Source organism: Musa acuminata, chromosome BXJ1-3 (assembly GCF_036884655.1).
Source record: "Musa acuminata AAA Group cultivar baxijiao chromosome BXJ1-3, Cavendish_Baxijiao_AAA, whole genome shotgun sequence".
In the NCBI taxonomy this organism is placed as follows: domain Eukaryota; kingdom Viridiplantae; phylum Streptophyta; class Magnoliopsida; order Zingiberales; family Musaceae; genus Musa; species Musa acuminata.
Window position 1 is genome coordinate 42,406,165 of NC_088329.1, and position 13,307 is coordinate 42,419,471.

Genomic DNA, 13,307 nt, shown 5'->3' on the forward strand with positions numbered 1-13,307 from the left:
AACCTCACAAAAATGGGTGGATCAGCTCCTCTCGGAGCTTATCTGGGTCGACAAAATCTAAGCCAGATTCCAGAGAACTTAGCGGCAAGACACTTCGGAATCTGGGGATTTAATGGCCAGAAATCAATGAACTGTGGTGTGCAGTCTGTATCACATTTCATCAAACAGTTGACTCGATGTAGATCCTGAAGAATCCAGTTCCTTGTGGTTTTCATACTAAGAACAGTCCTAAATCAGAACCATCATTGCGCATGGAGATCAAACTGATGAGCTTGAGTTCTGGTCCTGCAGAGTTCAGATCTACTGTTCAGTTCATCAACCAATATTGGAAATTACATTAATTGTTGCCACAAATAAGCAAGGAATTTTCACATAATAAGGGCATGAACATGTAAAATAAGAAGCCGTCCGAATTATACTTGATGCAATGCTTTTGACAACTAAACACGGTAGTATAATAGACACCTCCTATGGCTGCTGCAGAGCCTATGTTTTGTAGCCAAACTACCATCATTCACCTGACAAGCTGATGAAGTCCAACAGAAAACATTAATCACCAAAAGAAAGTAACAAAATTATACTGATGGCCACAAGTTAGATATCCCATGTATGCTGCTTCTTGTTATTTCAGATCCACTGGCCGAGGTAACATTCCTGTGCAATTAGTATTTCAGATAAGATCTGCAACATTGCACTATCCTAGCATATGAACAGGGTAGCTAATCTAAATGACTTGAGATCCCATCTTTTGAAAACATAAACTATTAGACATATTTAATTTCAACAATTTTTGGTGGCATATGTTTCTTCAAGTACATTAAAGATGATCTTATGCAGTGGACTTCCATGACCTATAAAAGTACCGGATATATACAATCTCAATCAAGCAATATGGAAATACGTGTTAAAGAACTTAATGGTCTAAATGTACATAAATCATGAAAATTCACTAACACAAAGTTATACAAGAATTAAAAGAAAAATGACCTTGTTAGAAGAAGAGGATGAAAGAAAATTTAAAAAGACAGTATTAAGGTGTCAACCCTAGTTTGTTAGAGATTATCATAGAATGATCAATGCTTAGAGCAGCAAATCGACATGAAAAGAAATGGAAATATCCAAGTACAGATAGCTAGCTACTCTATTCTATTGATTTGGATTCAACTGCTCAAGTCGGAAGAACGTGAATCAAGCAAAAAACATAAAACAGTTGATAATGGATCCATTTAAACATCTTAGTCAAATGGGATTATGGATCCATTTATTTGTTGAACCTAAGTAATTGATCTAATAATATGTTTAAACTTAAGCACACTTATTGACCCTAAATTATTCATCCAAAATTGAGCAAAATTAAGAGATTGATACAATTTTAATCTTATAAGAGTGGAAATAAATAAAAAATATATATTTTAAAGCTTGAAAATAGAAAGAATGGTCATTTAGATATTTATAAGATATTTTCTAAGATTTTTAAAAAATAAAAAAGAAAGGTGAGTTATATTGTTTTTTAATGCGGTTATACTATCTTTAAATAGTGTCTCAACCCTACTCTAAAATAATGTAACACAAGTCCTCAAAAACTTTCATTTTCCTTAAAATTTCAGAAAAAACCTTCTCGATAATATTCAAGTGATTTTTGACCCAGGGTGATTTATAGTCCACCTTAAATTGGGTAAAGTTATAAAATAATATAAATTCAATCTTTAAAGCTTGAAATTGATAAAATTATATATTTTTAAAAAACTGTAAATATAAATAATAATAATAATACTTTTTTATTTTTTTATTAACTTTATACTTTTTATTTTAAATATAAATAAATATATATTTATATTGTTTGATTTTATTGACTATTATTTATTTGAGACCGGTCTAATATTGACTTAAACTGGTCCAATGTTATAGTTCATTTGAATTTGACTTAAAATGAGAGAAATAAAAAAAAAAGATGAATAAGTTGTTGAGGGTATTTTTGTCCAGCTGAAAAATTAGGGACTCTATAGTTAAAAAAAAAAAGAATGTTATGCCGGAGAAAATATAATTCAGATGCTTTTCTGGAGAATTTACCCAATCATTTTTCTTTGTTTCTGAAGCTGTGATTGCCTTGTAGAAGAAAAGAGTTATTGTTAAGATGTTGAAGATCACAGATCCCAATATATAAACATTGGAGACAAAATGGCAACTTCTGCTAAACTAAAAGTGTATACAAGAATTACATATCAGCTTTCATTGCCATGAAAACATAAGCATAAAAGATCCACAATGTCGGTATTCTCTTCCATCAATTTAAAGCATGAATAGCAACAACTCATCGACATCATTTTATCCATTCTAGAGATTATAAAGAAACCATCTAGATCATCGCCCGGAACTAAGGAAAAGAAGCATGTGTTTGCTTGTCACTAGCACTGAAATCAGTGGATAAGCATGTGTTTGGCACTTTATATCATAAGTTTTTCTATGGAGGACCACCTTAATTGACATACATAAAATGAATTTATCAAAGATCTTGATATTAAACATAGAATTAGAATAAAAAAGAGAAACGATATAATCCAAAATGCACCAAGATTCAGGGATACAGGTGAAACATTGGTATGGCTAACACAAAATGCATCAAGCTCTGCATGATGCAGAGAAACAAAGAAGCAATGCAGTTTGTGACTTTAGTCTGTACCTTTGTTTCAAAAGCCCTAAACAGGACATGACAAGCAGAAAAGAAGCAAAACTTTCGGCATTTACTTCCTCCCGGAAGTAACCCTTAATGAACCTATGGGCATTCAATTCTTTAGGGTCAGATCGCAACATCTTGGCCCGTGTAAAGCAATCAGAAACTGATGCTAAAGTTCAAGATCCTCAGTAAGAGATCAGACAATAACCATGGATGAGATTATATGGATGAATAGCGAGTTTCTTGAATCAGATCACTCGGCAACTCTATTTAGTCAACTTAATGACGAAAAAGCAATCGCGAGAACGCTTGCGACCAACAAATACAAACGAAAAGTAGGAAGAAAGTCGTCAAACCCCCAAGAAAAGAGAATGATTGCTCACGACTCCGTTGGATGTGTACGTCTTGACGGTGAACTTGTGATCCGTCTGGTAATCCCTGTAAAGAAGATCTGCGTCGACAGATGAACAAATAAGAAGGAAGAATCCAACAATCATCAAAAGAATAGGTAGAATCACACCGAAAAGATAGATTAGGGAAGATTACCACTGGCTTCATCGCTCTGCTTGATCGACTTGGCAGTGCCGATGTGAAGGAAAGAGGACGGCTTCCCTTTCCCGGTACTCGAAGCTGATATTTAGACAAGGGTTAATTATGCATTAGACCTTTTTAGTATCTATTTAAAAATATATATTTAAATTTTTATAATAATAAGAGTGCAATATCTAATTTCATTTATCCAAACATCATAGATTTTACCAATAAAAATATAAAAATAATAAGAAAAAAATTTAATATCCTAATTACGTCTTTGATGGTGATGAAGCGACGTTGTTGAAAGTTGAGGATGACTATTATGGATAAGGAGAGAGGACGACGTAAGAGTTAAAGCAAAGGGATAAAAGAAAGAGAATGATGCAAATGTCCATGCTCTTCGTATGCGTCGACACGCTGCTCTACATTTGCGTCAGCACCGCTTAGTAATTCTATCTTCTAGCTCCAATGTAGTAAGACGGTCTCCACCCTCTCTTCAACCATCCTACATCGTCGCTTTTGTGATCATTCGTTGAGGATCTACGAGCTTCTTTCCCTGAGGTGCTAGTGTGGAGTCGGAGGTGGAGAGGCAAGAGCTCAAAGACAAGGAGGTCACAGAGTGCGAAGGGGAAGCAGTAGGATCGGGATCGTAAAAAGCACAAAGGGGGTGAACCTATAGCGGACCTGCACCGAAGATGCGACAGCTAGCATTGAGCAAGTAGCACAAACGACTTAGCAAATATGATAAACTACAAGAATGTTGATGTTATGTACTGATGCATCATAAGCCCAACAAAAGAAGATTGTGTATGGCTCGCAGTAGATTGTTGCCCTTTCACCGCTATGCATTTGCGTCAGTATCGATGTAGATGTTGAGCGGCCCTTTTGTCACTATGCATTTGAGTCAATGCTACTTGACAACTACATTAATGCCGATATAGATGTAGAGCGTCGATATTTGTGTTATTCTATTCCTCCTCTCCCTTTGTCTCATCTTTTATCATCGCTCTTCATCCTCATCCATAACAGTCATCTGTGGCCCCAATGACATCATCGTCCGTCACCATCGAAAACATAATTAAGATATTAAAATTATTTATTTATCCATCGTTTTTATGTTTTTGTTGGTAAAATGGGTGACGTTAGAGTAAATAAACTTATATGTTTTACTTTGTAACTATAAAATTTTTAAGTCTATAAATTTCATAACTGAGATGTTTTACGTTAATAAAAAATTTTGAAGTATAATGATCGGGATACTAAATAGATTTAATTATTGAAGTAATTTATAATTAGTCTTATTTACGAAAACAAAACCCACATAATAAACCGACTCCCAATTTCTGTTATTTTACTAATGTTCCGATCATACCCCATCCCTCGGACCGCTGAGATCTCGAAATGGTCAGATATGGGCCGTCCGATCTTTCTTGTTCATCATCGTGTACGTTGTTAATCCACGTGCAACGCATGTGAGGGTCCAACAACATCTTCTCTTCGTGTCCGCCGCAACTTGAATCGTGCCGTACGTTGCACACTTGGAGACTTGGCGTCCACAGTGGAGGCCAATCATGTCGACCACCACGGCGATCGTGTTTTTGATGGGATCTTTACCGTTCATTGAGATAAAAGGATGCAGCATACGTGATCCATGATCTTAAGACACTGATCTAATCGAATCGGATCTTAGAGCGTAACTCCATCCGATCCATCGATAAGTGGCGCTAAAAGCTTCGGAATATATGAATCTTTTCATTATACCATCCACCTTCGTACTTAACACATTTTCTACTGTATTCTTTATGTTATACAATACTATTAATAGTCGTATCGCTGTGCAAGTAGACCCCGGACATGGATGATCAAGTGGGAAACAGAAAAAGTTTTGGGATTTCCTGTTCGATCCGAGACAGCGTTAGTGGATTTTGCCGCCGACAGATGGAGAGGCCCCCCCCGAGAGACGGGGGCTCGTAAAGCTAACTCTGCTGGATCGTGAATCCTGTTTGGGATCGGACAGATGAGCGTCGACCTAATGGTTTGAGTCCCCATCGAAGCTTCATTTCGTGCGGGTCTCCTTCGGCCTCGTCTTCGGTGGAGACGCCTCGGGGTGCAGCAGGAGGGCCGAAGTCGTCCTGAATGAGCTCGCGATGAGGCCGTCGGATTCCAGACGCGAAGCGCAAGACGAGGCCTGCGGCGGCGGAGGGGAGGGCGGGAGGGAAGGATCCGCCACGCCGCCGGCCTTGCGAGCTCCTGGCCATTTGATCGCTCGGGTCTTCTCACAGCTCGATTGCGTAGATCTCCTCAACTGCGCCCTCGTCTGCAAGTGCGTAACTCAATTCACATCCCGCCTTCTCGTCTTAAACCCTTTCGGATTCTATTGGGAGTGCTAGATTTTGCCGTCCTTCTGTTGTATGTGGAAATGCCGTGTGCCGTTTCCGGGGCTCTTGTGGACGAAAGATCACTTGATGCATGCGAGCTAGTCGACTGAATGCTCAATGACGATTTTCTAACTGACGAAAGAAGTTAAAATCACATGTATTGACTCCCCATAAAGTCATCCTTTTGTTAGATTTCTTTGATGCTCGTTTGGTGAATTTGTCAGTTGTTTCATGTTTGGTTATAAGGGGATTTCTTACTCCGTGGCATTTTGATTCTATTGAATTGGCAGACAATGGTATAGGGATTCGGCAGAGCTAAGGGAAGGTTGGAAGAATGAATACTTTGAAGCATGGAATCTGTATGGGCTGTGCATTAAAAGAGAGACGCATCCACCATCGTCCAATTGCTCCATAAGAGGTGCGCACAGTTGGTGCCCTTGAATTCCCTTTCTTCTTAAGACAGCATAACACATTCAGCATCCGAGACGGCACATCTCTGCAATGCAAAATAGTGTGTGCTTCCTGCACCTATGCTGTATGTATATATGTCTGCATGTGAGATGGTGACATATTTTGTCACTCATTGATTCAATGAAGAATTGGACCAATCTACTTCAGAAACCAATGTATATCTCATGTAATACCTGAAAATAGGTTGGGTGCACAAGAATTTTTGTTTGGTTACGTTGCTAATAGAACAATATGATCCCTTTTCTGATAGAACATGATTAATAATTTTTCTTGCCTGTGTATCAAGGAAGTAGCAAATGCGACAGCTAGGTAAAATCGTCTAAGGTTGGATTGAACCTGTATATTCAGTCCAAGGATATAACATTTTAGATTAAGCATCTTGTTAAATCAAGATTACTCATAATGGATTTGATGAGCTTGATGGTCACAATATGCCAATTATTTTATATTTGCTATTTTTGGGGCTCAAACTGAATATTCATATGCTCTTACTTATTGTGTCTACACTTTTTTGTTTTCTGATTACCTTCTTTTAATTGCCATTTCTTTTCTTAATTCTGCTTTTGCTTTTTCTTCTATGGCTCATGAAATATACTAACAGACTATGGTCTAGATGAATAAGAAGGGTCTCTACTGTGGTGATGTCCAACGATACATTCATTATGGTTGACCTCCTCGTTGGCTTGCAGTACGTTACCATTTCATATAGAGAACGCTATTGCCACGATTCTAAGTGTAGTCACATATGAAGATTTTTCATGTTTTGTTTCATGTTCTTGGAAGATAAAATATATTGTGTCCTTTTTACCAAAGTTAAGCAGCTTCATCACAGCATTGTAAAATTCTTTCAATCATTTTGCCATTAAAAACCAAAAAGATAATACTTGGTTGAATGGGTCTAGTAGGATTTGGTACAGTTGTGCTGATGGGAGCATTATCATCATGGATATAATTGTTGAACAACCTAATCAGTGCCCTCTCTTAAAACTACCCCTAATACTGGACTACTGTTAGAAGTATAATGAATGTAGGAACTCTAGGGACATACCGTTTAATAATATATGGAGTTTAGCAAACACAAAAATCTCGATTCTTTGAGAAGAAAATCTTATGTTAACTTCAAGAACTTAGCTTTCATCAAAAGGTTCTTTAGTCCTAGGAATTATTCTTGATAATGCTCACAGGCATGAGAGAATGCAGTTTCATATGCATATACCATCTAAAAAGTTGATTAGTATATCTAACTAGCTACATGTGTTATATAACATGATGTACATGCATTCCTACTTGCAAGTGCATCCAACTTGAAATATTTATGCTCTTTTTTGTCATATTATGCTGAATGTGTAACCAATACTTAGGGATTTGTATCCTGCTCTTGTCTTTTTGGGTCATCAGATTCTTTCAACATGTCACACTTTTTCTTTATGACAACTCATACCATAAGGACCTGAGAGGAAGTTACTATATATATTTATAGAACTTTGGTTGATGATATAGCTATTGAGAAAATTATGGAATGTCAAAGTCATTTAAAACTTTTATTGCCTGTGGAGTTTTAATAAGAATTCATACTAAAGCTAATGTTTCATATCCTTAAAAACATGGTAGAACATTTTTCATCAAACACATTGATTGGTTGATTTATTAAAGGTTAGAAATCAAGAACCTGCTCATGATGGTGTTGTGAGTTATACCAAGCAATGATGCAAGAGGCAATCTACCAATCATATGGAATACAAGGCAATTTTTTTTTTTAATCTCTATTCTGTTATCCCTCCTCTCCATATTAACAAGCTCACTGATTTGTTTTCCCTTATGAAGAATCACCATTGGATGTGCATCAAGATGCTAGTCTGCTATCCTTATCCATGAGGTGTTGCTTACATGTAAATATCTGATATAGATATCCAAGTCTACTATTTTTCCAAGTGCATGTAAGCACTTAAAAGGCCTCACAACCATCACCTGGGTTTCCACTGTTTCGTTTTGATCTAAATATTCGACTTTGATATCTTTATGGATGACTGTTTAGAATCTTAAATTCTGCTGCATATCTATATCAAAGAACCAGTCAGTAAAAGAAATGAATGTCTTGGTAGAATATATAATTTCTTGAAATTTAGGTTTATTATTTTTTAGAAGGAGTTCTAAGAAGAAAGAAAATGGAAGAACCGACGGAGAGATGCTAGTCTATCCGTGTATAATTTCGTGGAATGTAGGTAACCGTTATGACCGATCCTATAGAAAAGAAGGAATAGTATGTAACTTGGAAAGAGTGGACAATTAGCTAGAGGTCGATTTCAAACTGAAACTGGATCTTGGATCTAAATGGTTTGGTTTATGGTTCTTGGATCTAAATGGTTCGGTTTATGGTTTTTGCGAATCGGAACCGATGGTTCATAATAATAAAAAAATAATATATATATATATATATATGATTTTTTTTAAATTATTTAAAATAAAAAAATAAAAACCCTTCAAATCGAAACTGGCCCTAAAAATTTGATTCAAAATAGTCTAATGCATAAAAATTTTATGCATTAGACTATTTTGAATCAAATTTTATCCAGTTTGCTATCTTTAAGTATGTGCTGATGATGATTCCTCGAAACCTGATGTGATTTTGATGGAAGATAGGTTTAGGTGTCCATATACTATGCGAGTCGCCTTTTCTTAGACAAGTTTAATGTAGTCTACAAACGCAGAAGAAGAGGAATCAAGTTCATTAATGAGCGGGGCCCATTATTCCGGTCCGGCCCATCATCGCTCGTAACCGCCCAACTTTTACCTATCCAACCCGTCTCGGCCTCCACAGCGCAAGAAAGCAGGCGGCGGTGGCCGCGGTGAACCCCCGAGCACCGGCGGGGCGAGCCATCGGATTCCTCCTCCGATCATTCGATACCATAAGATCTGTCAGCGTTGTTCCTTCTCCCTCCTCGATGAACGCGGAGGACCCCAAGAAGAAGAAGAAGAATCTCTTCGGGGTGGCGCAGTTCCTGCCCAACTGGGGGATCGGCTACAAGATGGCCAAGACTCACTGGAGGGGACGTCTCCTACGAGATCACTAAGGTTAACCTCCACAAGGTGGTCTCTTCTCTCCACCTTGTCGTTTCCCCTTCCCCTCTTGCACTTGTTGTTGTTTTCTCACTTGCTTATTGCTTCTCCCTTGCTTGATTCTTGCACAGGATGGACGACATGGCAAAGCGCGGCGAATCAGGTACAAGGCCGGTGAGTTCGTCTTATAATCCCTGCTGAAATAGTCACATCTCATTTCACGATTGCCTTTTCCGTCCTATTCTCTTTCTCCTGTATATATTCGTCGAGAATTGTAGTGGTACCTCTTATTGTTATCTACTCTGCAGAATCGTGGATAACAATTGCAACATGATGAAAAAGCTTGCTTGGTTAAACATGCAATTCAGCTTTACCCAAACATGAAATCTTCTCTTTCTTAGAGACTACCTGTTTCTATGGCAGCAATGGGAGATCCATATGTATATATAACTTGTTTATGAATGCTTTCCCCTTGAGAGAAGACCTCCTTAGAAGGAAAATAAAGTTATTTTATCCCATAACCACATTGTTCTTAGGGTTAATTACATATTACTAATTAACTAACTTTAGTATTTCGATCCTTATATTTTTAAAAATTATATTAAGATCTTTATATTTACGAAAGTGAAACATTTGATCTTGTTGTTCCAACAAAACCCTTCTCTCTTAATCCTGTAAAATTATCTTGTTAATCCTGTATAGAGATATTATTGTTTTACCTTCGTAAGTATAGGGATCCCAATATAATTTTTAAAAATATAGAGATTGAGATATTAAAGATAACTAATTACAGAAAATAAACTATAATTAGCTCTTATTCTTAAGTCAGATTGTAGAGTATACACAGTGTTCATAGATTTTTAGATGTCATTTTATCATGACAAAGAAACTACTATGACTTGGAGCAAGCAGTACCTCATGGGTCATGATCATTAGGCCCAAGTTATTATTAGTAAGTCATTACTTTTTCTTTTACTTCGCAAGTCATTTTGTTGTATCAGTTGTTACATTGTTTCTTTGTTCCATATGAAAGAGCACCTAATCATTGAGATTGTTGAAACATGATAGTTCTTGATTATTGCGATTGTTGAAACATGGTAGTGCTTGATTTCTATGATTATTGGAAGATATAAGCGAGGTAGAGACATTCATTGAAAGGGAATGAAATGCCTCAATGACTAAAAGATCGACATACAAGAATTATAAGCAGTCGACAATTTCACTGAATTGACTTCTCACAGAATTACAGTATGAAGTCCAACAGATTGATGAAATATTTTCATTGAGCGGCTGGAATTGACACACCACGATTTTGGATTGTGAGACATGTATTATCATAAATCAGAAGCAATTGTGTGGAAAAATTATGGCTTACAAGTTGCTTTTTACTATTATTGCAAAGTGATGCAATAGATGACTTAAGTTTTTGAGCTAGTGTTATACAGGAGCAATTTAATGATTTCAATTTCGGATTTCGACAACCATAATGGAGTTTGATCTACCTCAAACTTGTCAATTACATGCAAGCGAAGCAGTCTTGTTATTTATAGTACCGGGTAGCACTTTTATGTAGTTGTCTTGTTACATATTATAACATTTATGTATTGTATTCAATGATAATCCTAGTATCTTTGCATATGTATTACTCTATTAAGTTTCTAGCATTTATACCAGTAGACCACAGGACAAAGTAGTTATTGGTACTTTTGGAAGATGTTTTTGGTACCTGTACAGTATATATGTGTGTGTGTGATCACAAAATTTTCATTTCAATTACACTTCAACTACACTGCTGTCATCATTGCTTAGGTGTGCTCACAAAATTTTCCAAATTGCAGCAGGGATTCTTTATGTGATCATTGACTAGGGTTTCATTTCAACTGCACTGCTGTAGTGTATCAGATGTATGGATATTTCTTTCAGAGACAATCATCAGAGACCAAAGGACACTGGGCACCAATAATTTTGGCCTAATGGTTTGGGGAATGGGGTTGTAGTCTTTTGTTGTTCAGGTCAACTTTCATATAAAACAAGACACAGTTGAAGCTTGGTTTATGGTACTTGATCTGCAAATGATACCTTTCCCTGAGCTTGTTTTGCTTCTAGTGCTATATGCATGTAACAACACTTTACAGTCTGGTTCCCATATTAAATTTCAAAGTTGCTAAGATGATCCTGAATTCTGTGTCAAATCTTTTGTAGAAGTGCACACTTAATTCTTTCAGATGTAGTCACATTTTCATGTAGAAGTAAAATGTGCAGGTTTACCAGCTGCAGATGTTTTGCTGGGTTAAGACTCCTAAGGCGGACTGCTTATTCTCCGTCCTCCAAATGTTTCTTCCCCGGTGGATGAGGAATCAAAAGAAGAAACGCTGCAGTAACAGAACCTGGCATAACACGAACATCAAAGCAACATGGCGTAACACTAACATTCGAATGCCGTCGATTAAGCTCCCGGCGCCGCATCTTTGACCCGGCTCTTCAGGTACCCGCTGTACTCTCTGGCGTAGTCCTTGACGTGGGTGGCGGTGTCGGCGATCCTGCTGCGGGCGTAGTCTACCCGGTCCGACCCCATCGGGTGGCGCCCCATGAAGTACCTGTACAGCCACGAGGTGCCCGCCAGGACCGCCACGCCCAAGCCGCACGCGGAGAGGACCACCACGGTGGCCACGAACATTACGAAGACGGCCGGCACCCATATCGGGCTCGACAGGAGGATGATGGGGCCGAAGAAGATGAGGGCCATCACGGCGCCGGTGAGGGTGAGGCCGGTGAGCAGCAGGAGAATGGCGCCGGAGACGACGAAGGTGAGGAAGCCGATGACTTGCGTGGAGTTGGGTGCCTGCTCCTGAAGCCGGCGGACGAGGCTGGTCCTGCCGGGGGGGCCGGTCGCCCATTGTGGCCGTGTCGACGGCGCTACGCCTGGGCCAGCTTGCCGCTCCGCCATTCGGCCTGTTGGAGATCAAGTGGAACAAACGAGAGACACAGGAGGATTATATACTAGCATGTGCAGCGGAATTGGAGACACGTATAGGGCAGGCCGTTCATCGATGGGCATGCAGAAGCACACGTGTATACGCTTATTCCCGCGAGAGAGAGGACCGGTTCTTTCTTGCGTTTGCCCACAGCCATGATGCGACCGTGTGGAGATGGTGAGAACGTGTGAATCCAGCCATGCTATTGTAGTAGCTACGTCCCCGTCCCCGTCCCTGTCGTCACGCTCTCCACCAACTCCTACCATTTGCACCACTTCAATTATTGCATGCCTCTCTCCCTCTTTCTCCTCTACCTTTCCTTCCTCCTCCGGTTTCTTTCTTCATCCTTTCCTCCTCCCTTTCCAGAAACCCGACCATGAATTCAAAGCACTCCTCTGCGTTTCTCTTTTTCCTGTTACTCTTCGTTCTTCCTCGGTCGAGTCGCTCCGACTATTCTCCCCCGGAATGCCCTTACCCGTGCCTGCCGCCGCCAACATTGGGGACGAATTACCCTCCGCCGCCACCCTCGGAGCCGACATGGGGCGGCTACCCTCCGCCGCCCGGGACACCGTCCTATGACGGATACTATCCGCCGCCATCAGGAGGCTACCTGCCTTCCTATTCTCCGCCGGACTACGCGCTGCCTGCACCTCCGCCGCCGAACCCCATCGTTCCTTGGTTCCCTTTCTACCGCAGGGGCCCATCGCTGTCCCCGTCGTCTGCTTCCGCTGCCGCTGCCGCTCGCAGCGGTGCAATCTTTGCCCCCTTGCTGACGGTGTTCCTCTCGATTCTTCTTGCGTAATTACATGCTGTATGTGTTAATTCTGTCGTTTTCATTTCCGTGCCATATGGTGAGACTCAGCTTTTTTCGCCCATATGGAAAGCAATAATAATTCGTGTTTCTTTACGCGTATAAATTTAGGTGTTTTGCTTAGTATATGGCATTCTCTACGACAGGAGTCCAAATAGTCGAGAAAGTGCAATGAGAGGTCTACCGATAGGCTAAGAAGAGTGCATCGACAACAGTAACTGTGAAATATGGTAATGATTTAGAAGCTTCAAACATTACATTTATATGGCTCCATTGATGAATCCGCATGTGTTAGGTTGGGTTGGGTATGGAGTCATGGTCTAAGATGCCATGGAGCGGGTGAAGCGGAGCTGTCGAGAGGTTGACGCTACGTATTTTAAGTCGTGGTGGTGTTCGACACCTCCTCA

The 13,307-nt window shown here is 39.5% G+C and overlaps 1 protein-coding gene and 2 long non-coding RNA genes across 5 annotated transcripts; 1 reads left to right on the forward strand and 2 right to left on the reverse strand.

The window, feature by feature from the left end:
• Window positions 1–293: 293 nt before the first annotated feature.
• LOC135632250 (uncharacterized) lies at window positions 294–3,313 on the reverse strand. The gene is made up of 3 exons (XR_010494646.1): window positions 3,221–3,313; window positions 3,031–3,125; window positions 294–654 (listed from the first exon to the last, which is right to left on the reverse strand). It is a non-coding gene; the product is annotated as an uncharacterized LOC135632250 (long non-coding RNA).
• A 1,972-nt stretch (window positions 3,314–5,285) lies between these two features.
• On the forward strand, window positions 5,286–11,294 carry LOC135632260 (uncharacterized). 3 transcript variants are annotated; one of them, XR_010494648.1, is made up of 5 exons: window positions 5,286–5,531; window positions 5,877–6,004; window positions 8,766–9,144; window positions 9,246–9,288; window positions 10,953–11,294. It is a non-coding gene; the product is annotated as an uncharacterized LOC135632260 (long non-coding RNA). The 3 variants fall into 3 exon arrangements; XR_010494647.1 differs by having other exon boundaries at window positions 8,766–9,129; XR_010494649.1 differs by lacking the exon at window positions 5,286–5,531 and adding an exon at window positions 5,542–5,743 and having other exon boundaries at window positions 8,766–9,129.
• Window positions 11,295–11,358: 64 nt separating this feature from the next.
• Window positions 11,359–12,988, reverse strand: LOC103978744 (oleosin). Its single transcript, XM_009394654.3, has one exon. The coding sequence runs from the start codon at window positions 12,059–12,061 to the stop codon at window positions 11,561–11,563; it is 501 nt and encodes a 166-aa protein (XP_009392929.2). The 5' UTR covers window positions 12,062–12,988; the 3' UTR covers window positions 11,359–11,560.
• Window positions 12,989–13,307: the final 319 nt, after the last annotated feature.